Source organism: Hemitrygon akajei, chromosome 4, assembly GCF_048418815.1.
Source record: "Hemitrygon akajei chromosome 4, sHemAka1.3, whole genome shotgun sequence".
Classification (NCBI taxonomy): Eukaryota; Metazoa; Chordata; class Chondrichthyes; order Myliobatiformes; family Dasyatidae; genus Hemitrygon; species Hemitrygon akajei.
The window spans coordinates 39,593,298-39,620,884 of NC_133127.1; the positions used below are offsets into that span (position 1 = coordinate 39,593,298).

The following is a 27,587-nucleotide window of genomic DNA, read 5'->3' on the forward strand; positions in this document are numbered from 1 at the left end:
TCAATGTTTAAAGACTCTCACTGATCTTTGTGTGAGAAAACATTTCCTGACATCAGCAATGAAGGCCCTGGTTCTCATTTTATATATTTTTTTTGTATTTTTCCAATTACAGGGGGAAAAAAACTCTTTCTAACAGCCCCTCCAGCTTTTTCCAAAATGATCTTTTGTCCTTTAATCATTTATATTGAAAGAAATGCAAATCATGGCCACGTGTCACAATTATTTTCAATTTCCGCCATCTTCAATGGGACCCTACCACCAAATACATCGTTACCTCCACCCCCCCGTTCTCTGCTTTCCGTGATTCCCTCGTCAATTTGTCCTTCCCTTCTAATCTCTCTCTGACACTTATCCCTGAAAGTGGCAGAAGTGCTACCCCTGTGCACTCTCCACCCTCACCTCCATTTGGGTCCTGAACAGTCCTTCCACATGAGGCAACACTTCACCTGTGAACCTGTTGGGGTTGTCCAGTGGATCCATGCTCCTGATGCGTCCTCTCCTACACTGGTGAGATTTGACGTAGGTTGGGGGACTGCTTTGCCAAGCACCTCAGCTCCAACCACAAAAAGTGGGATTTCCCGGTGGCCAAGCATTTCAGTTCCTATCCTCATTCTCTTTCTGACGTGTTGGCCCATGGCCTCCTCTTCTGAGGTCACTCTCAGGTTGGAGGAGCAACACCTCGTATTTTGTCTAGATAGCCTCAAATCTGATGGCATGATCATCAATTTCTCCAACTTCTCGTGATTTTCTCCCCCTTCCCTCTTCCCTCTTCTTCATTTCCCCACTCTGGCCTTTACCTCTTCTCCTCACCTGCCTATCACCTCCCTCTGGTGCCCTTCTTCACTTTCTCCCATGGTCCACTCTCCTCCCCATTGGATTCCTTCTTTTCCAGCCCTTTGCTTTTTCCACTTAGCACCTCCCAGCTTTTTACTTCATTCCCCTCCCCCACTCGCCTGGCTTGAACAATCACCTTCTAAATTGTACTCCTTCCCCCCCCCCCCCCCACCTTCTTATTTCGGCACGTTCCCCCATCCTTTCCCATCCTGATGAAGGGTCTCAGCCAGAAACAGCGACTGTTTATTCATGCTTGACAGGCTGATTTCCTTCAGCATTTGGAGTGAGTTGCAAACGAAATAGTATTTTTTGCAGGAGACAGGATGGAAAGAGGTAGGTTTATAAAAGATACTGGTAGACAGTTTGTCTCCAGAGATGGAGGTAGAAAGATAGAGGAAGTGGGGAGAGATGTCAGAAATGGACAAAGGGAATTTAAGAGCAGGGTGGAAGTTAGAGGCAAAGTTGATGAAGTGTGTCAAACTCAGCATGGGTGCATGAATGCAGTTGTCACTGAAGCACAGAAAGAGTTAGAGAGCGTTACCAGGTGCAGAAAGACTTGGGGAGCATTACCAGGAATTAAAGGTATGAAGAATAATTAGCTCCATTGGGAGGGTGGTAATCTGGTCAAAGTTTGTGTGTAAGTTCAGAGACATGTTTTTTTGTCCTGTGGCCAACTGGTCAGCGCAGTAGGATAGAGACAGTAGAGCTGCTGCTTCATAGCTCTGGTGATCCAGGTTCACTCCTGACCTCAGGTGCTGTCTGAGTGAGATGGCCACATTCTCCCTGTGACTGTGAGTGTCGTTGGGCTGCTCTAACTTCCCCTGAAATCTCAAAGACCTGCAGGTTGGTATGTTAATGTGTAGGTGAATAGTAGAATTTGGTGGGAATGTGTAGAGAATGAACTAGGATGGTATAGCTGTCTGTTTGATATTCAGTGTTGACTCACTGGGCTGAAGGGTCTGTCATACTATGTGACTATAACATGGATATTGATTTTGACTGGGACCAAGATTTTCATAATTTCTTTTTTTTATGTTTAAGTTCTGATGCTCTAATTTATGAAACCTATATCAAGTTAAAATTGCATCATCTTTGCCACGACGTGTATGTGACACATGCCTTCATTGTTCCTGCTTTGTATGTGTGTCAGGGGTTTTCTTCTGTTAATAGGTGCCAACCTCTTCCTGAGCTGCCACACACTTCTCAGGATGCACTACAGTTTATTTTGTCTTGTTGAACACTTCGTTGTGTTGCAGCTTGATTCAGTGAGATTGGTGGTGAGCTTTGTTGCTCTGTTTGGGTTTTGCGTTCAAATTTGCTTTTTGCCATGAGGCAGTGGGCTTGCATGAACCTTATTCAATGCCAATCACACATAGATTGAAACAGGAAATTAAGGCTTTTGTGCGTGCACATGGTAGAAGTAATTTATTGCAGCACTTAATTAACAGACTCACGCCTCTTCGCAATGCCGAATCATAGGGATTGAGTCTAGTTTGGATTGGATCAGAGTTAGTCAAGCAGAATATCATCTCAGAGCATTTGTAAAGTTCTATAGTTGATTTATGAAGTTGAGGATGACAAAGTTAACAATTGCACCTAGTAAAATGCACCCAGTGATCTCAGAGCCATAATTCTGAAATAAAATTACCCACATAAAGAACATTCTGCAAACACTCAGCAGGTCGGGCAGAATCTGGAAACGAAGTTAATATTTCAGGTCAATAAGCTTACATCGGAAGTTAAAAGTGAAGCAAGTTTAATAGGTGGAGGTAAGGGATAGAGAGAACTAAAACAGGAAGGTGTGCGATAGGGTGGAGACTACCAGAGATAGAATGGCAAATGGTGATAGAAAGCAGCATTGTTTAGGGAATAGCAAAGGGATAGAGGTACTGTATGAGGAGGTGATGACTGATACCTGAAATGGAAGAAAAGGAGGAGGGGAACCAAGCTGCGAAATACAAAACTTGGTCATCTGAAAATGTTGAATTTCGTATCTGAAGATTGTAGTATGCCAAGAAGGTTTTAGTAACAGAGGAAACTTGGGACCAAGATTAGATAGTGTGATAACATTGAAAACTGTTTGCTTTATTCTAAACCATGGAAGGAAGTAGGTAAACTTCAACTTCTCATGAGGTTTGCATGGAGTGAGGTTTGCAAAACTCTTCTTCTGGCTCTTGGCTACAGAATAAAACTCAGTTGAAATGGTTACATTCATTATCCGTTTCCCTGCATTAAGTGGCAACGTAATGCAGTCAACAAAATAACCAAAGTGCATTAATGGATTGTCACAATAACACCTTGGATGATAGAGTTTCTTTTTGCACATAGAGGGAGCAGGAACCAAGGAAATGTATCATGATTCCCACTCTCCCCTTCCTCACCAGCCTATCATCTCCACTCACCCTGGATCCACCTATCACCCATTAGCTCTTACTCCTTTCCATCCCTCAACATTTTATACTGGGTGTCCACCCTCTTCCTTTCCAGCCCAGATGAAGGGTCTCAACCTGAAATGTCAACTGTCCATTACCGTCCATAGATGCTGTCTGACCCACTGAGTTCCTTCAGGGTGTTAGGTGATCCTCAATTTTTCTAGAAGTCCAAAATATTGAACCCGGACTCTTTAGCAGTCTACCAGTACCTTGAAGTTAAATATTTTGGGAACAGAGTAGATCAAAGGGATCTGGGAACTGGGAATACAGGTCCATACATAATTCAATGAAAGTGATGTCACAGGTAGATAGGTTCATTAAGAAAGCTTTGGCATATTAGTCCTCATAGGTCAAAATATTGAGTACAGGAGTTGGAATGTTATTTTAAAGTTGTATAAGATGTTGGTGAGGCCTAATGTAGAGTATTATATACAGTTTTGGTCACGTACCTACGGGAAAGATGTAAATAAGATTGAAACTGTACAGAGAAAACTTACAATATTGTTGCCAGGACTGAGTCATCAGGAAAGATTCAATAGTTAAGAACTTTATTCCCTAGAACATAGAAGATTGAGTAGAGATTTGATAGAGGTATATAAAATTATGAGGGGTACAGACAGGTAATTGGAAGCTGGCTTTTTCCACTGACGTAGATTGGGAGACCACTCCGCTGAGCATCTACGTTTTGTCTGCCAGAACAAGCGGGATCTCCCAGCGGTCACCCATTTTAATTCCACTTCCCATTCCCATTCCAATATGTCCATCCATGGCCTCCTCCACTGTCGTGTTAAGGCCGCACTTAGATTGGAGGAACAACACCTTATATTCCATTTGGGTAGCCTCCAACTGATGGCATAAACATTGATTTCTCAAACTTTCAGTAATGCCTTACCCCCCCCCTTCACCATTTCCCGTCCCCTTTTCCCCATCTCGTTTTATCTCCTTGCCAGTCCATCGCCTCCGTCTGGTGCTCTCCCCCACCCTTTTTTCTTTCTTTCATGGCCTTCTGTCTCTTTCACCAATGAACTTCCTAGCTCTTTGCTTTATCCCTGTCCCTCCAAGTTTCACCTATAGTGTTTCACTTTCCCCCTCCCCCCCACCTTTCAAATATACTCCTCAGCTTTTTCTCTCCAGTCCTGCTGAAGGGTTTCAGCTTGAAACATCGACTGTGCATTTTTCCATAGATGCTGCCTGGCCTGCTGAGTTCCTCCAGCATTTTGTGTGTGCTGCTTGGATTTCCAGCATCTGCAGATTTTCTCTTGTTTGTGTTTTTTCCACTGAGGTTGGGTGAGACTACAACAAGGGGTTATGGGTGAAAGGTGAAATGTTTAAGGGAGACATGAGGGGAAACTTCTTCAATGAGAGGGTGGTGTGAGTGTGGAATGGGCTGTCAGTGCAAGTGGTAGATGGGATTTTGATTTCAACGTCTAAGAGAAGTTTAGATAAGTACATGGATTGTAGGGTGTGGAGGTCTATCGGCTGGGTGTAGGTTACTGGGACTAGGCAGTTTAAATGGTTCAGCACAGACTCAATGGGCCAAAGGTCCTGTTTCTGTTCTGTACTTTTCTATGACTTTATATGGCCAAATGGGACTAGATTAGAAAGTCAGCATGGATGTTCTGGATGGAAAGATCTCTTTCTATGTTGTATTACTCCATGACTTTGTGAATCTAAGACTAGAATTTCCTCCTAAATTCTCCTTTTTTTTTCTTGCTCTCTCTAACAGAACTAATTTAAAAATGATACTTTAAAGTTTTGAATACCACCACAGAATTTAATTATTTTTTTCTGTAACAAACTACGAACGTTTGAAGTACAAATAGGTTTTCTTCTGATCTGGAGTGGCTCTGATATATCCTGTTGGTTGTCAGTGTGCATTCATAATCATCACTAGCATGGAAAATCAGTGGATTCTTCTGGTTTTAATTAGTGCAACATTATTTGCTTTGTGATGCCATTGTACTTGGAGTACTGGATGCAAGCCAGTAAGGATATGAGCCAATAGATACAACACCGAACTATTCTCAAAAGAGCACTTCTCTTTGCAATCTGACTGATAGTGGAATTCCATTGTCTGTTTAGTCCCTAGTGATTTTTTCTCTCATCTCTTAAAGATTATAAGACCATTAGAGCACAAAACATAGGAGGAGAAATAGTCCATTCGGCCTGAGTCTGCTCCACCATTCCATCGTGGCTGATTTATTATCCCTCCCTTCCGCCTTCTCCCTGTAACCTTTAACATCCTGACTAATCTAGAAACCATCAACCTCTGCTTTAAATCTACTCAATGGCTTGGCCTCCACAGCCACCATGTCAATTAACTCCACAGATTTACCACCCTCTGCCTGAAGAAATTCCTGCTAATCTCTGTTATAAATGGACATCCCTCTATTCTGAGGCTGTGCTTTCTGGTCCTAGATTCACCTGCTACGGAAAACATCCTCTCCATATCTACTCCGTCTTGGACTTTTAATGAGATTCCCCTCATTTCTTCTAAACTCCAGTGAGCACAGGCCCAGAGCCATGAAATGCTGCTTTTGTCATTAACCCTTTCATTCCTGGAATCATTTTCAAGAACCTGCTCTAGACCCTCTCTAATGCCATCACATCTTTTCTTACATAAGGGGCCCAAGCTGCTCACAATACTCGATGTGCTGTCTGACCAATGCTGTATAAAGCCTCAGCATTACATCCTTGCTCTTGTATTCTAGTCTTCTCAAAATGAAAGTTAACAGTGCATTTGCCTTCTTTACCACAGATTACCTTCTTAAAAGGTGGAGTGACATTTGCAAATTCCTAGTCCTTTGGAACCATTCCAGAATCTTGTGATTCTTGTAAGGTCATTACTAGTGCCTCCTTAATCAATTCAATACCTTCTTCAGAATCCTAGGGTGTTGTCCATTTGGTCCAGGTGACCAATCTACCTTCAGACCTTTCAGCTTTCTAAGCATCTTCTGCTTAGGTGTAGTAACTACACTCATTTCTGCCCCTTGACATTCTTGAATTTCTGGCATACTGATAGTGTCTTCCACAGTGAAAGCTGATGCAAAATACTTATTCAGTTTATCTGCTTTTTCTTTGTCCCCCTTTGCTCTCTCTTGAGCCTCATTTTCCAGCAGGCAGGGATACCTACTCTCACCTTTCTTTTAATCTTTATACTGCATGTCTGAAAAAAGCTACTGATATCCTCTTTTATACTATTGGCTAGTTTACCTTTCATCTTTTCTCTCTGTATAGCTTTCTGTTCATTTTTAAAAGCTTCCCAGTTGTTTAAGTAATAATTACCCACTAATTATTACTTCTCTCATATTGACTCTTTCACTTGTTGGTCCTTTTCATCTTCCAGGTCCTCACCCAACCCAAGGTGTGGCTTGCCCTTGGACAGCAAGTGTGCAGGAAGCAATAAGAATCTTAGTGAACACACTGGCAATTTCCACAGAGACAAAACATTACATCAGATGCTCTTCATATCCTCTGGCTGTCCCACAGTTCATTACAGACAATGAGGTCCAAATCCTTCCTAGGTTATGACAGATGTTGTAATTCATAAATCTGGCTACTTAACAATATATTTATATAAAAAAAACCAAAGCCCAACATGCAGGTAAACCAAAACATTTAACTCAACCAGTCAGGTATCTCTGAAGATGAAATAATATTGTGGTGTTTACTGTACAAAATTACTGTAGAGCATATGAAGCATTACAACACAGTACAGGCCTTTCAGTCCACAATATTATGATGACTGCTTAACCTGTTCTAAAATCAATCTAACCCTTCCCTCTCACGCAGCCTTCCATTTTCCATCACTCATGTGCCTATCTAAGAGTTTCTTAACTGTCCCAAATGTATCTGCTTCCTACCACCATCCCTGGCAGGGCATTCCATATGCTCACCACTCTGTATAAAATACCTACCTCTGACATCCCCCCCCCCCCCCCCCATACAGTATTTTACTCCAGTCACAATAAAATTATGCCCACTTGTTTTCACCATTTCTGCACTGGCCATTCATTTGATCTATACCTCTTCTAATCTTGTACACCTCCATGAGATCACCTCTTATTCTCCTTCTCTCCAAATGGAAAAGCCCTAGCTCGTTCAGACTGTCCTCATAAGACATGCTCTCTAATCTCACATTCTTCCTATAATGAAATGACCAGAACTGAACACAATATTCTAAATATGGGCTAACCAGGGTTTTATAGAGTTGCCACATTACCTTGTGGCTCTTGAACTCAATACACTGATTAATGAAGGAGAAGGCCCTATAAACCTCCTTAAAACCCTGTTCACTTGTGTGGCAACTTTGAGAGACCCTGAGAAAATAGAGGCACTGATGTGTTTTCTTCACCTTGGTGTTTACCTGGTTGGACTAGGACAGGCCAACCATGATGCTCACTCTTCAGAACTTGAAGCTCTCAACCCTCCCAACCTCAGCATCATGGATGTAAACAAGAGTGTGTGCACCTCTTCCTTCCTGAAGTCAGTGACCAACTCTTTTATTTTGCTGAGATTAAGAGAAAGGTTGTTGTCATGACGCCATGTCACTAGGCTTACCACCTCTTTTCAGTACTTTAACTTATCATTATTTGAAATTTGACCCACTGTGGTGGCGTCATCTACAAACTCGTATTGATATTTCTGCAAACTGGGGAGGGTTGATGCTTTTGCTGCTGTTTGTGTGTAGCAGGGGGAGCTTTGGGGTTCTGAAGTGTCTGTCATTTATTCCTTGTGTTTTCTTTTTTGTGGATGTCTGCGAAGAGTAAGAATTTCAGGTTGTATACTGTGTAAATTCTAATGGTAAATTGAACCATTTGAATGATTTGATTTGAAACAGACTTCTCACACAACAGCAGATTGCTCACAGTTCTGCAGCAAGATAGGAGGCTTGGTTGAGTGCTACCATAAGAACAGCCTCTTGCTCAACTTCAGTAAAACTGAAGAGCTGTACGTTGACTTCTGGAATGGAAAGGAGGGTGAACAGGCACCAGCCTACATCAGTGGTAGAGCAGAGGCAGCAGCTTTAAATGCCAGTACTTCAATATAAACTGTCTTGGGCCCAGCACAGAGATGCAATCGTAAAGAAGGTGTGTCAGCAATTTTACTTTCTGAGAAGTTTAAGGATGTTCAGCTTGTCACCAAACGCTCTAACAAACTTCAACAGATGTAAAATAAGATAAAATCTGCAGATGCTGGAAATCCAAGCAACACACACAAAATACTGGACGAACTTAGCAGGCCAGGCAGCATCTACAGAAAAAAGTACAGCCGATGTTTGGGTCCAACGTAATTTTGGAGATCGCTTCGCCGACCATCTACTCTCCGTCCGTCAGAACAAGTGGGATCTCCCAGTGGCCACCCATTTTAATTACACTTCCCATCCCATTCTGATATGTCCATCCATGGCCTCCTCCACTGTCGGGATGAGGCCACACTTTGGTTGGAGGAAAAACCTCTTATATTCCGTTTGGGTAACCTCCAACGATGGCATGAACATCGATTTCTCAAACTTCTAGTAATGCCTCCACCACCCTCTCCCCTTCGCCATTTCCCATCCCCTCGTCCCTCTCTCATGTTATCTCCTTGCCCGCCCATTACCGTCCTCTGGTGCTCCTCCCCCCCTTTTTCTTTCTTCCATGGCCTTCTGTTTCTTTCACCAATGAACTTCCCAGCTCTTTGCTTCATCCCTCCCCCTCCAAGTTTCACCTATCGCCTGGTGTTTCTCTTTCCTCTCCCCTCACCTTTCAAATCTACTCCTCCACTTTTTTCTCCAGTCCTGCCAAAGGGTTTTGGCCTGAAACGTCGACTGTACTTTTTTCCGTAGATGCTGCCTAGCCTGCTGAGTTCCTCCAGCATTTTGTGTGTGCTCAGCAGATGTACTTTTGAAAGTATCTTGACTGGTTGCATTATGGTGTGGTATGACAATTTGAGTGCACAGAGAGTACCTAAGAGGCTGAAGAGAGGAGTGGATTTAGCCCAATACATCACGGACACATCCCTCCCACAATTTGTAGTACTTACAGGAGGTGCTACAAAAGAAGGCAACAAAGATCCCGGCTTCTGGGCCATGCCATCTCCTTGTAGCTGCCATCATGCAAGTGGTTCAGGAGCTTGAATTCCCACATGATCAAGATCAAAACCAGCTACATCCCTTTAACCATTCAACACTACACCAATCATTACAGTTTAGCAACACTATGGTCATTTTGCACTAAAATAGACCTTTGCTTTATTGCTCTAATCATTTTCTTATTCTTAAAAATCAAGTACATAATTTATGTTCTTCATGAATGCTGTTTGAGTGTTGTATATGACTTTGGTGCTGCTGCAGATAATTTTATTGTTGCATCTGTGGATATGTGTACTTATACATATGATGATAAACTCAATATAAGCTCCTATTTAATAAGGTCATGACCTGTCTGGTTGTAACTACACCACTGCAATCCCACATCTTCCCAGTAACTTTCAAGATTTTAATTATCCTTGGTCTTCCCAACTCCAAGGCACAGATTTTGGAACTTGGCAGCAGGTCACTTTGTTTCCTGTGTTAAATGGAATTTTTCCTCTTTTTACAGTGGAGGGGCAGTTAGGAGAGAGCAGGTTAGTATCGGGAGTACTGTCCTATACCCAGTTACTCGTCTGATAGCTTGGCACTTCACCTGCCGGAGGAAGCAGCAAAAAGAAAGAGACAAAGGTTGGAGAAGCTGGAACATGATTCCAAGGTTATGTCTGAGAGAAGATAGAGCTCTCCCTTTGTCATAACCATTAATTAAAACTAAATCAATGTCTGCAGGGAGTATAAAATCACCAAACAATGCCGTGGGTCTTATTTTTGCAGCAGATGTGGCTCATACCCAGTGACGTATTCTTGCCAGTAGAGGTCACTCAGTGTAAAATAAATGGTGCTGTCAGTTGTTCTCTCCCCGTCAAGGTTAATGCAGGCTTTGGAGCTGGGAGGTGATGTTTTGGAGTGTGAACGGCCATAGGGACTGCCCAACTCATTTGAAGCATAGCGTTACTTGGGCTGAAACTATTGTCCTTACACAGTCCGTGCTTCCACTTTACCCATCTTCATATCAGCTGCTCAGTTCCAGCTCTGTTCCCACTTGCCTGAGCCGTCAGCTTCCATGTAGAGGTTACAGCTCACAGGCTTGGGCACAAAAGTCCAGGCCGATTCTCCACTGCAACACTGAGGGAAAGAGAGGGTGTTGGCAATGCTGTTCTAGTCCTCCCTTTATGGGAAAGTCTTTTGCGAAGGTGCAGAAGAGATTTACCAGGAGGCTGCCTGGATTAGAGTGAATGAGCTGTGTGTGAAGGGTGACTGAAAAAATCTTGGGTTGTTTTCCTTAAAGCATCGGAGGGTGAAAGGTGCCCATCAGGCTATCAGTTTGTAAAATTATGAGGGGCTTATATAGAATAGACAGAATTTTTTTCATGGGGTAGAATTATCAAATACTAGAGGACATGCATGTTAACTGAGGGGTTAAGTTTAAAGGAGATGTGGGGTAAATTGTTTACATAGGGATTTGTAGGTGCCTGGAATAGGCTACCAGAATTGGTGGTGAAAGCAGATATGTTAGAGAGAGACATGAATACAGTATGTATGGAATTAGATTATGTATAGGCAGAAGAGATTTAGTTTAATTTAGCGCCACGTTCAGCACAGACTTTGTGGGCTGAAGGGCTTTGCCTTGCGTTCACTGTTTCGAGCTCTGTTTTACGAGTCACAAATAAAATGTTAAAGCATGGTCTGTGCCTAATTATGAAGGTGGATGTAAAAGATTTTGTGTATTTATTTCAAAGAAAAGCAGGGGATATTTCCCAATTGTCTTGGCCAATACTTATCCCTCATTTAACATCACAGAAACAGATGATCTGCTTATTATCACTCTGACCTGACTGTATGTGGTCTCCAACAAAGCCCAATGTAAACAGGAGCAATGCAACACTCTGGGAGACAATATTAGATGTATCAATGCAAGGTAACTTACTTTCTTGATGCATATTTGGACTGGACAATTCTGTTGTAAATTATCCATTCATAATACTAAGTTAATTTATTTCCTTTCCACAATACTGCTTGATCTGGTGCAAATTACTGCAGATATATTGACCTGCATTTCACAAACATTATGTTTGTTTGTGTCTTCAGTCTCTAACTTTTCTCATTAATCTATCAACCGGATGACCAGATGATATTAGGGGAAGGTGTTGCAGTTTTGGAAGATAAATGAGGGTAGGATTTTCACTGAGAACGGGAGGGTGCAGGGAAGTGTTGAAGAACAGAGAGATCTACAAGTGCAAGTACAAGATGGCGCCAGTGACCAATTTGACCAACAGCAATGTCCTAAAGTTCACACAACTATTTCTCATCCTTCTTTTTAATATACTTCTACTACTAATCTGTGTGTGATAGGACCCTGTAAGTTACATTTTGAAAATGTGTTTTTGGGCCAACTGAGCAATCGGATGCTTTTGCTGTCCCTGAGGGAATTTGACATGGTTTAGAGCGAAGTTGGAAAATGAGTGTGCAGCCTAATGGCGGATCGTGAACCCATGATGGGCCTCAATTCTTGACCAACTCGCTGATTAAAACATCGAGCAAAATTAAATTAATGAGGGTGAGAACGGAAGGCGAGTGGATGTTCAGCGTTGTCTGCTTCTGTTTTACCGGTTTCCCTCTCCCTCTCACTTGCTGCTGCTGGAGGAAGGTGCAGGAGTCTGGGGCCTTGAGCAAGGTTTGATCAGAGCCGTTTGTGAGTGAGACTTGTTAGAGGACAATGCAGTTCATATGTGTTTCTAGTTACTCCTTTCTATATTGCTACTTTGTGTGATTTTCATCAGGGCGGATTAGCTCTGCGGCCCACAGTCAACGAACGACGAAGCACTGAGTTCAACCGAACTGAACTAAACTGAACATGCATGGACTCTGTGGTTTGATGCTTAGTATTCCGTGTGTTAGTTGCTTGTTTTTGCCATTTGCACGATCTGCTCTTTTTTTGCGCATTGTGTGTTTGATGTTTCCTATGAATAGGTTCCATTGTATTTCTTTGTTTCATGGCTGTCTGCGGGAAGGCAAACCTCAGGGTTGTATACTGCATATATTTTTTGATAATAAATATACTTTGAATCTTTACATGGTTTCCCGAAGAGAGACATAGTGGTGAGAAAGGCTTTTGGCATGTTGGCATTCATCAACCTGGGCACTTGGGATAGAAACCAAGCACCAAACTACCAAACACATCTTTACCTCCCCCCGCTGCCCCCACACTCCCAGCTTTCCACAGGGATTGCTCCCTCCATGATTCCCTTGTCCATTTGTCTCTCTTCATTAATCTCCCTCCTGGCGAGCGACAAAAATGCTACAGCTGCCCATTCACCTTCACCCTTACTCCCATTCAAGTCTCCCAACAGTCCTTCCCAGGTGAAGCAGCACTTCACCTGCAGATCTGTTGGGGTTGTCTGCTGTATCCGGTGCTCCCAGTGAGGCTTCCTCTGCATTGGTGAGACCGAGCTAAACTGGGAGCTACTTTGTTGAGCACCTCCACTCTATCCGCCTCAAGGAGAAATATTTGGTGGCCGGCCATTTTAATTCCTATTCCCTTTCTCATTCTGACATGTTGGTCCTTGGTCTGCTCTTTTGCCACGATGAAGCCACCCTCAGGGTGGAGGAGCAATACCTCAGGTTCCATCTAGGTAGCCTCCAACTTGATGGCATGAACATCAATTTCTCCCTCCAGTTTTTTCCCCCTCTTCTTCTGTTCCCCACTCTTGCCTCTTGCCTCTTCTTTTCACTTGTGTATCACCTCCCTATGGTGCCCCTCCTTCTTCCCTTTCTCCTATGATTCACCGTACTCTCCTACAGATTCCTTCTTCTACAGCCCTTCACCTTTCCCACCCACCTGGCTTCACCTACTACCTTCTAGCTAGTCCTGCTTCACCCCTCCAGTCTTTTTATTCTGGCTTCTTCCCCTTCCTTTCCAGTCCTGAAGAAGGTCTTATCCTGAAGGTTCTTGATTAGCCAGGGCATCAAAGGGTATGGGGAGAGGGCAGGGGACTGGAAGAATTGGATCAGCCCATGATTGAATGGCAGAGCAGACTCGATGGGCCGACTGGTCTACTCTGCACCTATATCTCATGGTCTGGTGGAAACGTCAACTGTTTATTCATTTCCATAAGTACTGCCTGACCTGCTGAGTTCCTCCAACAATTTGTGGGTGTTACTCAGTAAGGTGTGATCTTATGTTGCAGTTGTACAAGATGCTCATGAGGCCACATTTGGAACATTGTGTTCAGTTTTAGTCACCCTGATACAGGAAAGATGCTGTTAAGCTGGAAAGAGTTCAGATGAGATTTATGAGGATGTTGGCAGAACTTGAAGGACTGAGTCATAGAGCAACATAGCAGAGAAACAAGCCCTTTGTCTAATCTAGTACATACCGATCTGCCTCATCCTGTACCGGTCATAGCCCTTTATACCCGTCCCAAGGGTGAGCAGGCTGTGACCTTTTTCATTTGATTATAGGAGAATGAGGGGTGATCTTACAGAGGAGTATAAAAAAAATTATAAGGGAACTGATATGGTGAATGCTTAGTCTTTTTCCCCAGTGTTTGGATATCAAGAACTTGACAGTACAGATTTCAGAGGAGAGGGGAAAAATAGGAAAGTTAGGGTTAACTTTTTGACCCAGAGGGTGAATAGTATTAGGAATAAACTGCCAGAAGAAGTAATTAAGGAATATACATTAACAATACAGTGGAATCCTGTAGTTGGGACACATTGGGATGAGTACATCTTGGCCCAATTAAGCGGCTGCCCCATTTGCTGAAGCTTTGTCGTAATGGTTGAAAAGGTAGAAACATGACAACCTACAGTTTAACTCAGCAACTAGTTATATATTTAAATGAAATACAGAACAAATTATAAAACTACCAGAACTTCTACAGTACTACAAAATGTGTATTTGTTCCTAATAGCAATTGATGGACTGCTGTATTGTTTTGATTGACTGTAAATGAACAAAATCAGTGCAGACACCTGGTGCAGATAATGGATCAGCTTCAAAGAATGCTTCTGATGATTGCATTCTCCAAATCTTTATTTTCATTGTAATATTCAAGATGATTGCTGATACCTTCAAATTATTTGTAGTTCCGAACTTGTTGAAGTAGTGAAATAATTTCATATTTACTTCCAGACATTTCTGCTAACTCTAAGCCTGAATGTTTGAAACCGCAGTAATCAAAACAGTCTTGAATCATCTTACTGCTAATTACTCACCAACTATCAGTGACAAAAATCACAGCTTTTTGAACATAAATACATGCAACTGATGCTATTTAAAAACTGCTTGCTCTAAGTATGGTGTAGTGACTAACGGCCACACAATTGTACTTCCTGATGCTAGTTAGAAACTGTTTGGCAACAGTCTTCTGTCCCAATTTAGTGACATAGTGTCCCAAATAAACTAAGGGAATTCCACCTATTTTCTAAATTGCTTTTACTTTTTAAGAGTTGTCACAAATAAATGGTTGCTCCAATTACCAATGGCCCAATTAACTGAAATCCACTGTATTTTAAAGATACTTGGACAAGTATATGGATATGAAAGGTTTGGAGGGATATAGACCAAACGCAAGTAAATGGGATTAGGTTAGATAGGGATCTTGGTCAGCATGAATCAGTTGGGGTGAAGAGCCTGATTCTGTGCTGTGTGATTCTATGATTTCATTACTAGCTTAGACTCTTGACAACCCTTGTCCTATCTGTTCCTTCCTCATCCACTCTGCAACCTATTCCTGTTTCTCTTTCCACAGATGCTGCCTGACTTGTTGGGTATTTGCAGTTTTTTCACTTTTTATTTCGGATTCCTAGCATCTGCAGCTTTTTTCTTGATTTTCCATTATCATACGGCTATTTGCAGGAGCTTACTGCAGGACACTTCAAACAGTATTTCATTGGCAATAAAGCATGTTGAAATAGATTGAAAAAAGGGTGAATGAAGTACCATATATAAATAAAAACCATTTTTACTTTGTGTTAGCTCGGTATGATTTTAATACATCAGAGTCTTTGCCCATGTATCCTCCAGTGCATTGAACCACTCACGTGAAGCATCTGACATCTGGGCTTTAGCAGTGAAATTGTCCGTAACCTATCTCCCACTGCATGCTCCATCTGTCCTGATGCATTACCTGACATTTGGCAGACTAGTGAGATAGTGGGTGCCTGAGATAATGTACCATTATGGGTATCACCAGCAGTTAATTTCCCCATTATAGCCCCCAACCGAACAGAGCAGGCTGTAGTCTCAGAGGAGTTTACCAGGCAGGGTAATGGTGCAACAGTGTAAAATGGCTTCCTTACCACAAATGTGCTACCAGGATATAACCTGCTTTATCCATGAAATCCCGCACAGTTTAATAATCCTTCAAAATCTCTGGTTTCAACTAATTTTGTCCTTTTGTAATCCTTGATTTAATTGGCAGCATGATCAGCTAGCAAGAATTCCATCTGGAATTTCTGCCCTCATCTTCCTAGCCTAGCTTTACTATCTACAAGATTCTTCAAGTCTCAGCTAAGTGCCCTTATACTGCCTTCATGTCTTAGCATTCTTGTGGAATTCCTCTTGAGCGTTTAAAATGCTGGTAGTTGATATATCCGAGTGTCCTGCAGGCTTCATTAAATTGTAGAGAGCCACAATTTTTATGAAACACTTTGGACACCATTTCACTCACTGAGTCCATGTTTATTCTTAATAATCTCATCAACCCATCCTCCCCACTGCTTCTCCACAGCACTATAAATTATTTTCTCTCCAATACCTTCAGTTCATATTTGAAGGTTTTGATTTATTCTGTTCTCACCATTCCTCCAGCCAATTGGCTCTAGCTCATTACATCATATGAAAAAACAAATTTCCTCTCCCTTCTCCCATATCTTTTTCCCAGAGTTTTGAATCTACTGCTCTGGAACCATCCATCAATGTTAAACAAATATGAGCTTTAGACACGGTAATGAAAATCACAATTTCCAATTGATGCCCAATTGCGGGAAAAGGGGTTGTGATTGACAATACAGCAGTAAATTTCAGGAGGATGTAATTAACAAGCTTGCACAAAAGGGCAAAAAACTGGCAAGTAAAGTTCAGCACTTTATTGTGTGCTGTAGTTAAGTTTGGTAGGACAAATAATTGGGGCATTACAGTGGTGTAGTGGTTAGCTTAATGCTTTATAGTACCAGTGACCCAGGTTCAATTCCCGCTGCTGCCTGTAATAGTTTGTACGTTCTCCCTGTGGCCCCATGGGTTTCCTCCTGATGCTCTGGTTTCCTCCCACAGTCCAAGGACGTACCAGTTGGGAGGTCAATGTATGTAGGATTAATTTGGAGTTTGCTCTGCAATGCAGCTTGAAGAGTCAGGAAGTCCTGTTCCTCACTTTATGTCAACAAATCATAAAGAATATAATTTGCAAATGGGACTAGCCTAGTTAAGCAATGTTGTTGACATTGATGAGTTGGGCTGAACGACCTGTTTCCATGCTGGATACATTTAGCTCTTTGATTCTATGAAATTACTTAATAGGGGAAGGTGCAAGTGAGGTGAGGTAGATAAAGGGATCCTGAGGACAAACAGTCCAATCACTAAGCATGGTGCCCCAATTTAACAAGGCAACCCAAACACTGTGCAACAAACGGTATGCTGGAGCAACTCAACAGGTTGAGCAACATCAGTGACAGGAAAGGAAATGGTGAAGGTTCAGGTTGAAAGGATTTTGATGCAGAACATTAACAATCCCTTTTCTCCCCCAGATGCTGTTTGACTTGCTGAGTTCATCCAGTGGATTGCTTGTTCCAGGTTCCAGTGTCTTCATTATCTTGTTTCTCCACTCTAATCCTGTATTTATTTCTGGAGGGGTGGAATTGCAATGTAGGGATCACTCTAGGGCTGTGTCAAACCTATTAGATGCTTAGTGAAATGCATGCAGTTCTAATGATTATATTGTGATAAGAAAATAGGTATACTGGAGTGAATGCAGAGATGTACAAGGATGACACCAGAAATGCAAGGGTTCACACATGAAGAAAGGACTGGTTCTCCTCTGAGGAAAGAAGAGACTATTAAGACGACGATGGGTTTTGATAACGTGGCTATAGCAAGAATATTTGCAGTTGTGGGGAAAAGCCGAGCTCAAGGCCAACAGTCATTCAAAATCCAAAATGATTTTGGAATTACTTTTTTGCAATTCACTCCCACAGGAATGCTTGATATAAATTGTATTAATGAATTCAAGAGGAGGCTGGATGAGGTTATCAGGGAGGAGGGAATAAGAGAGGACAGAGAGTTACTCTGATTGACTTAGATGGGAAAAGATAGGAGGAGCCTTCAGGGGAACAGAGTAATCTTACCAGGCTGAATAGTTCAAAGTCAAAGTCAAGTTTATTTTCTCATGTATAAGTCAATGTATGCACAGATGCAATGAAAACTTACTTGCAGCAGCAGCACAGGTAGATAGTATCATATAAGCAGAATTCACAAGAAAAAAACATAAATTAGCAACATAAATTCTACAAAATTATAAAAGAAAGAACACAATTAGAATTAAAAAAAACAAGTCTATTGTGGTGTAAATTGGCTGAAGTCGTTTTGTGTTGCTATACTGTACTGAGGTAATGATTAGAGTTGTGCAGGTTGGTCCAAGAACTGAATGGCTGAAGGGAAGTAACTTTTCTTGAACCTGGTGATTTGGGACTTTAGGTTTCTGTAACTCCTGCCTGATGGTCACTGTGAGAGTTAGCATAGTCCGGATGGTGCGGACTTTTGATAATAGGCATTACCTTCTTAAGGCAGGGCCTCCTGTAGTTACTGTGCAATGAATAGTGGGGGTGGGGGGCTGGGGGATGTCCCCGTGATGTACTGGACAGAGACCACTAATCTCTGCATCTTCTTACATTCCTGTTCATTCAGATTTCCACACCAGACCACGGTGTCTTTGTTATGCATCCCATGCAGTCAATAGTAAAGGGAACAGCTTCCCCTGATTTACTCCATCTAATCCAGTCGTGATCTTGCGCACCTCTCATCAGGAGACATCGTCTTCAGTGCAGAGTGTATCGTTGGCACAATGCAGCTTTGTCTGAAATTGTTTTATTCCAGTGCTTACTGTTTGTAGATTTGATAACATCCAAGACACTGCATGGATATTAAAGTTTCAAGTATTATATTAGTTTCTAAAGACAAACATAAGGATAGGTTTCAAGATAATATCAGTCATTGAACTTGAGAAGGATTGATTTATTCAGCACACCTCAGGTCCCTGTGCTCCACATTCAATCCACTTCAATTACTGATCATCGCAATGCAGAGACCAATGGTGGCATCTGCCATTTTTATGTTTGTGAGTTTATTTTTTTAAAAGAAAAAAAATCAATATTAGCTGAACATTTGTTAGAACTAGGGCTGCTATACTCATGAATCTTTGATTCTGTATGTGCAAAGGGCTCTCAAAATCCACTTCTTGCAAGAACTCTCCTCCAGATGAGATTTCACCCTTGATTCTAACTACCCCACCAGGTGTGGTTCTATTTTCAATTCCCAAGCCTTTGACATCTGGAATTCATTCTTTAAATCCCTCTGTGTCAACTCCTTTAAGACCTTTAAACTGATGGCTTTGTGTACATAGAGATCTTGGAGTTCAAGTTCGTGCCTCCCTGAAAGTGGCAAAGCAAGTAAATCCAGTGATAAAGAAATCATTTGGCATGCTTTCCCTAATCAGTGAAGGCACAGAGCATTAGAGTAAGGAAGTCAAGTTGCAGTTGTATCAAACTTTGCTTAAGCCGCACTTAAAATATTGTGTGCTGTTCTGGTAGCCCCATTACAGGAAAGATTCGGAGGCTTGGAGAGCTTTCAGAAACATTCTGCCTGAATTAGGGGTGTTACGTACCCCGTAACTGGGTCACTTACCAGCAAAGATAGAGACGTCCGTTGAAGTCTGATGGTACTATTTTTAACAGTATTTATTGATAAAAATACACAAAATAATATCAAGGCAAACTTACAGATAATATACGTCGTCAATACTAAATCTAAAAGCGCGGGTCTAATAGTAATCAATAAGAAATAGCTCTATCGTTGTCTAGGGGATAATGTATTGTCCGATGGAAATATAAAAGTCAGTCAGTTCATTCAAGCTGCAGCTTTTGGCTTGGAGAGAAAGACAGGTTAAAACTTGCCCATTTCTTTTATGATGTCAATCCTTCGAGAGTTGTTGGGAGTTGATTTCCCCGTTGTTAGCTAAAAATCGTTCTGCCATGGTACAGGGCCCACCTATTCCGGGGCAAACGGAAAAGGACGCACGTGGCCTTCCACTGGTTTTTGCTATTACGGGATCGTTAGCATTTCTTCTGGTGCGTCTGAGGGGCTGTTCCCACAGACTCTCTTTTTATCCTGACTCACAGGGTCTCAGGTGTCAATCAGGTTGGGATGATGCAATCCCTCCACCAACCTCCCCCTCGGTTCATTGCCTGGGGCTTCGATGCATAGTACAGGATGCAATACACAAGTCCGTCTCCAAGAGACAATAGCCGGTATCAATGGGTCCGCCTTTCGGAGGCCAGGACACATTCCCTCTTTGTGGATTCTGCATGTCTTTCTCTCATTTCCTGGGTCTCCTGAACTGACTTAATAGTGATCTTGCGATTCTCACAAAGGAGGGGGCTACCCCGCACCCTTCGGCCCCTCAGAGCTGTGGCACATTCGTAACGGGTTATGAGCTAGAGGGAAAGGTTGGACAATCTGCAGTTGTTTCTCTGGAGCATCACAGGCTGAGGGGAGACATTTCAAAAGTTCGTAAAAATGTAAGGCTGACAGTCAGAATCATTTTTCCAGGTTAGAACTGTCAAATACTAGTGGACAGCTTCAAGGTGAGAGGAGGTGGGTAGTTTAAAAGGGATGTGCAAGGTAAGGTTTTTTCTTATGTATAGAGTGGGAAGTGCTTGGAGTGGGCTGCCAGAGCAATAGAGGAAGCAGTGGTATTCGACAGGCACTGGAGGGGCAGAGAATAGAGTGAAATGGATCATCACCAAGCAAACATGATAAGTTTAATTTGGCATCATACTCGACTCAGACATCGTGGGCTGAAGGGCCTGTTTCTAGGCTGTACTCTTCCAGTTCTATGTTCTAAGCCTTTGATTCAATCTCTGCTTTCTTGGCAGGTTGGCAAACCTTGTTAATGAAGTACCCTGTTAAAGTGCTATATAAATGCAAGCTGTTGCCACATCAGTGCTGGTGTTATGGGTTAATTTTCACATATGATTGATCTATTTACTCTCCAAGTATTTTATAAGAGCCGATGCACAGATTTTCAAGTTATTAATATTTACAGTGACCATGTGTGATGAATGATTCATGAGTTTGCCTTATGCCTGCCAGTGCTGCAATGTTTTAATGTTGTTGGTACCTTTGATCAGGAATCTCTTTGTGAGTTTTGTCTGATATTTATCTTTATATCACTGTATATAATTTTTTTTTGCAGTACCCTTCTTCCTCATCTTATATTCCAGGTGAACACAGGCACAGATAGCAAAAGCACTGCTGAACAAACTTTATTTTTGACACTCGGTAGCTACTTGTACAGTTCCCAGTGTCGGCTAAAGCCTGTAGATCAACCAGCCTCTTTCCTATGCCTGCTTTGCCCTGGAGACATAAAATGCTGCAGTCCCCAAAGAAATGGAAGCACAATCCTTTGTGAATGATTTTCACTAATAAGGTGAATCTGCCTTGAGAAAACGGTGGCAGGGTGGCAGGGTGGCAGGGGCCTGGAGTCAACACTTTTGAAAATCATCCAACACAGAGCAACTGCTGGGAGATGGGCGATGGACATGCTTCAAGTGTCTCTCCAAAGGACGGTGTGGACTTGAGTGAAAGCCCCACAAAAGGCTGGGGTACTCATTAGGAAAAAGAAGCTATGGGGATGAACTGACAGGTTATGAAAGGATTCTGAGGAGCAAATGGAGGGAAAATGTTCCCACAATGAATTGATCACTGACCCCCTTGATCCTGATGCAACATTTAATAAGGTAGTTAGTTTGATTTGTAACCTCAACTCCTGCATTCCTACTCCCCCAAGTAAATTTTCAGTCCATTGCTTATCAAGAAACAATCTACCACTGCCTTGAAAATTGTTGTAACTCTCCTTTGAGAAAGAATGTTCTAACATCTGACAAGCCTCTGGGAGAACAATTTTTTTTCCCTCAAATTTCTGCCTTGGTTGTGTAGCTCATTATTTTCATGAGCCATTGAGAACAAAACTACTAGCATAATTGAAAGGTTATCAGTATATAATCTTTGCTCCATTTCTTTCACCAGAGATGCTGGTTGACCTATTGAGAATTTCCAGCATTCACTCTGTTTCAGATGTCTAGCAATTGCTGTGTTTTGCATTTCTTTCTGTTCCCATTCTTCCTCCTTTTACATCTCCTCTAGACACGTCAGCTGTGATCAATAAGCCTTCAGCACCCTCTCTCATCCCTCAGCACGTCACTTCTCACATTGTCTCTCTTGGTTTCCACCCTCTCGCAAACATCCCTTTTGTCTAGAGACACAAGACACTGCAGATGCTGGTATCTGGCATAGCAAGCAACCTGCTAGAAAAACACAATGTCTCAAGCAGAAACTGTTGGAGTCAAGGAATTGTGACATTTCAGACCAATTTACCATTTCTAAATGGGAGAAGAATAACCTTTCTGATTGTTACTGAGTTATCTTTTCTTTATTTGTTCTATTGTTTTTCAGGACCTGGTGCATATAAGCCTGTTCTCAGGTCAATACCCAAGATGGCTCTAATGGTATCCAGACAGCCCCGCTTTAAAGAGATCAATGTTTCCACCCCAGGTCCTGGAGACTATGAGGTAAGGATTTTTCCATCTGCTTTGTTTAAACAAGAATGGGTTGAGCTTCTTTCACAAAAGGTAAGAATCCTGGAAACCCTATGAGTTCCAGAAACACGAGAAGGTATTAGCAACAGATTTTATGTTCTATTGCAGAGGCCTTAATGCGCAAATAGACTGGTACTTCACTGGAGAGCCAGGAGTTTGCTGCACTGTTTAAGGTGCTGCAGTAAGTAATCAAGGTTGTATCTTTCCTCTCAGGTGGATGTAGGAGATCTTCAGAATAGGCAGATTTTCCTGGTTCTCTGGCCAATACATACATTACAATGTTCAGCAGTGAAAACCAGCTTTCTGAACATTGTTGATTGAGGGGAAGAATCCATGCACTGAAGGATCTCGGCAGGTCAGGCAGTATCTTTGACGGGAAATGGACAGTTGACATTTTGTGTTGAGATCCTTCATTTGCACCGAAACAGCAGAGGGGCAGAGAATAGCCAGTATAAAGAGGTGGGAGGATGGAGTTGAGCAAGAGTGATAGGTTGCATCCAGGTGAGGAGGGGTAATGGGCAGATGGAGGAAGGAAGAGTGGAGATAAAGACAGAGGCTGGGAGCTGGTAGGTGGAGGGAACATGGACCTGAAGGTGATGGAATCCAATAGGAGAGGAAGATGGAGCATGGAATCGAGTGAGGGAGGTGGAGAGGGCAGATGGGAATGGTGGGTGAGAGGACCTGTTGGGAGGAGTATGTGGGTGATGACAAATGGAGTGGATGGAGGAAGAGAATGGACCAGGATGATGGGGAGTTTGGGTGAGTGTAGGAGGAACTGAATAGATCAAAAGGAGAGAGAAAAGGGATGGAGTGGGGGGGGGGGAGCAGTTTACCAGAAATTGGAGAATTCAATGTTCATGCTGTTGGGTTGTGGACTACCCAGGTGCTGTTCCTCTGGTTTGTGCTTAGCCTCACCATGGCAACAGAGGAGGCTCAAGACAGATTGGTCAATATAGGAACTTGGAGGGGCATGAATATGATTAGCACCAGGGAGCTCTAGGCAGCCATGATGGATAGAGTGTGGGTGCTTGGCAAAGCTGTCACCTAGTCTGCATGTGGTCTCACTCATGTAGAGGAGGCCGCTTCGATAGCATTGAATGCAGTAGATAAGGTTGGAGGAGATACTCATGAATCCCTGATTCAGGGATTTTGTTATATTCAGATTGACTCTGCATTCTTATATTCTGACAGGATCTATGTGTTATGAAAGGCACTATAGAAATGACGGCATTTCCTTTGATCAGTGTAAGCTAATCAATGCCATCAGGGAATTGACTCTGGGAATTATCCACTTGGAACAAATGAGTGTAGTTAGCAACTGGGTCAAGACAATCAGCAGAGATCATTCAGTACAACACCTTCTACTAAAGAGAGATAGCATCTAGATCAAAACAACAGTCTACAGTGGCTTAGTTGTGACTTTTCTTTCAATCTTGATACAATTGTTAAACTCCCATTAATAGTGAAATTCTGTTCAGCTTCATGGTTCATTTAACTTTATTGTGACACATTTTTGGTTGTTTTTTGTACATACCTTTGCTCCTTGTTAACTGGGTCTATGGAATGTATATATTGGTGTGAGTGTACTGTGTGTGCCTGTTGGAGGGAATGCTTGTACTTGTAATATCACAAGAATCTGTGAGTGAGTGACTCGAACACTGAGAGAGACTCTAAAGAGAAAGCAGTATTTGTATGTTAGTGTACAGTGTGTGACAGCATTTATGTGAGAGTTTCTATACAAGGGTATCTCAGTGTAAGAGTACCTTTGTGTGGAAGAGTTTGATGGAAGAGAATATCTGTGCACGAGAGTGTCTGTATGAGAACTTAAATGTTTCAGCGCATTCATTTGTGAGAGTATCTTTGCAGGAGAATTTCTATGCATGAGAGTTTCTGTGTGGAAGAGTTTCCATGTTTAGAATTAATGTACATTAATTGTGGTCATTTATCTAAACATGTACATGAGGCTATGCATGCCTCTGTGTGTGTGCCAGTGTTTCTGTGTCAGTATATGTTATCAGAATCAGAATCAGACTTTAATCGCCAAGTACCTATGCACATACAAGGAATTTACTTCCGGCAGATGTTGTCTCTCTGCTCATAACAATAATAATGATAAATATAAATGAAAATATAGATTATACATACAGGTAGTGCAATCCAAGTAATAGTTAGCCGACAGTTAACCGGCAGTTAACTGTTCAGCAAAGTGACCGCAGTAGGGAAAAAAACTTCTCCAATGCCTATTAGTCTTAGTCTGGAGGGATCTGAAGCGCCTACCAGACGGAAGCAGATCAAACAGTCTGTGCGCAGGATGGGAGGAGTCCTTTATGATGTTCCCCGCCCTCTTCTTCAACCTGGAAGAGTACAGGTCCACAATAGAGGGCAGGGAGGCTCCAATGATGCGCTTAGCAGTCCTCACTGTGCGCTGTAGTCTGGTTCTATCCTGCTTGGTGGCGGCTCCAAACCACACAATGATGGAGGTGCACAGGACAGACTCAATGACTGCAGTGTAGAACTGCAGCAGCAATTCCTGAGGCAGAACGTATGTTGGTAACTGTGTGTGTGTGTGTGTGTGTGTGTGTGTGTGTGTGTGTGTGTGTGTGTGTGTGTGTGTGTGTGTGTGTGTGTGTGTGTGTGTGTGTGTGTGTGTGTGTGTGTGTGTGTGTGTGTGTGTGTGTTATGTACAGTTATAGTTACTGGTCTGATGAAGACTGCAGGCAAAAGACAAGAATCATTAACAAATCGTCATTATAAATTCAGCCACAGCCACTGGAGAGAAGAATGGTTTTGGGTCAAGAGCTTTAGTTGATCCCATTCTTGACTGGCTACTGTTTGCTTTCAGAATTTCTTCCAAGTTGGAAAAAACTTTCTTTCAAATAGAAAAAAAAACCTGAAATGCATGAAGATTATTTGAGAAAATAGACATAAGATTTGCAACCGAGCTAAGTATTTTGTATTGTTTATTTTGAGGGAACTTTAATAGTTCTAACTTCTCTTCCACTGATTTGCATCAGTCTGTGCTATTTCAAATGTGATGGTTGATATAGAAATCTGGTGTTGTTAATCAATTTTTACATTTTTCTGTTCCCTACTTATAATCAGCTGATTAATTATGTTGTCCTATTCATAATGGATTAACTGATTACTCTGTGTGCAATCTATGAATTGGTTAATCACATTATTCCTAATGAGCTGATCATTTACTCTGAGGTGATTTTAACGGATTGGGTAAAACTCTGCTCTCAATTTGTATAATAGAGTGTAATGCAGAACGAATGGGTTAATTTCTGTTCACGTGAAGGGGATACTTGTGTGGGGAGGATGAAAAAATAGCGACAGAAGAACTTGTTTGTTAGTTGCTGGAACTGTGAATATCTCTGAAAGTGCTGGCCACCAGATTTTAGATTTCCACAATGATTTTGATGATGTCCGTCTGCTTTCTGTAGAAAATTAATTCATTGCTCTGCACTGCTTGCAGTGAATTTGGTTAATTTGTCTACATGCCAAGCTTAACAAATGTGTTTTCCACAGAAGTAAACTATTGCTAATGATGAAAATAGTGAAATATAGGCTCATTTGCCTAGCCAGTTGATTGCAACCATGGTGTCCGCCAGTCTAGTCCCAATTTCCCGTGCTTGGCCCATCTCCCTTTAAACCCCACACCACCCTGTAAATGAAATCTGAAATAAAAATGGAAAAGGAAGCTGGAAGTGCTGAGCAGGTCAGGTAGCATTGTGGAGAGAGAAACAGAACTCAGTGTTTCAGACCTTTCATCCAAACCAGGAAGTATTAGAGAAAAATAAATTGTGAAATGGAAAAAATATTAGGGAGGGCAGAAAGGAATAAGAGGTAAGATTTGTGTAGGATAGGAATAATTGAATGAAGCTTGGAGCAAGATAAAGAATGGCGGGAATGGGACAACAAAAGAAACTAAAGGAATATATTCTGTACAACTGCCCTAATTAGTTTATCAACTGGATGATCTATCCATAGTTTACCCCATTACAACTCTTACCTCACCCCATCAGAAGTATCCCCTTTGTCTTAACATTTACAATGGGGTGGCACAGTAACACAGCAGTTAGTATACTGTTTTGTAGCACCAGTGATTAGGGTTCAATTCCTGCTGCTGTCTGGAAGAAGTTTGCAAGTTCTCTCCATGATCGCGTGGGTTTCTGCCGGGTGTTCCAGTTTCCTCCCATACAAAGGTGTATGGGTTAGGGTTAGTAAGTTGTGGCCATTGTGGCACTTGTGATCTGCTCCAGCACATCCTTGGACTCTGTTGGTCATTGATACAAATGATGCATTTTTGATTGAAAATGTTGAGAAGTTTGGATAAGTACATGGATGGGAGGGTATGGAGGGCTGTAGATCAGGTGTAGTTCGATAGGGACGAGCCAGAACAACAATTTGGCATGGATTGGATGGGTCAAAGGGCCGATTTCAGCGCTGTAGTGCTCTATAACTCTATGACTCTAACTTAAAGCTAAAGTCGTTTTCTTTTTTTCCTGTTCTGATGTATAGCCCTTGACCGGTAAGGTATTTCTGTCCCTCTTTCCCAGATTGCCTTGTGTGATTACCTTGTAACAGTTCATAGGAAGTTCAGGAGAGTGATTGAGGGAATGAAAGGTTAACATATGAGGAACATTTGATGGCTCTGGGTCCATACTTGTGGGAGTTTAATAGAATGGGAGAAGGGTTTTCATTGAAACCTGATGAATATTGAAAGGTCTAGATAGAGTGGATGTTGAAAGGATGTTTCCTATAGTGGGGGAGTCTAGGATCAGAGGCAACAGTCTCAGAATACAAGGACATCCCTGTAGAACAGAGATGAGGAGGAATTTCTTTAGTGAAAGGGTGGTGAATCTGTGGAATTCAATGCACAGACAGCTCTGGAGGCCAAAAGTCATTGGATATATTTAAAGCAGAGGTTAATAGGTTTTTGATTAGTAAGGGTGTCAAAGGTTATGGGGAGAAGGCAGGAGAATGGGATTGAGAGGTATAATACAGTGCCTATAACAAGTATTCACCCCCTCGTATATTTTAATGTTTTATTGTTTTACAACCTTGAATCACAGTGGATTTAAGTTGTTTTTTTGTGACATTGATTAATAGAAAAAGACACTTTCTTGTCAGAGTGAAAACAGATCTCTACAAAGTGATCTAAATCAATTACAAATATCAAACAAAAAATAATTGATTGCAGAAGTATTCACCCCTCCGCTTTAATATGACACACCAAATCATCAGTGGTGCAGTCAATTGGTTTTAGAAGTCACATAATTAGTTGTGCAGTCAAGGTGTTTCACTTGACTGTAGTGAAAATACACATGTATCTGGAAATTCCAGCTGCTGGTGAGTCAGTATCCTGGCAAAAACTA

General features: G+C 42.0%; 1 protein-coding gene across 1 annotated transcript in view; it reads left to right on the plus strand.

The window, feature by feature from the left end:
* The window catches only part of stpg2 (sperm-tail PG-rich repeat containing 2), a 533,079-nt gene that overhangs the window by 368,457 nt on the left and 137,035 nt on the right, over positions 1–27,587 (plus strand). The window contains exon 12 of the mRNA XM_073041898.1: positions 22,064–22,179. Coding sequence (XP_072897999.1) covers positions 22,064–22,179 — 116 coding nt within the window. The remainder of the gene's footprint in view (positions 1–22,063; positions 22,180–27,587) is intronic.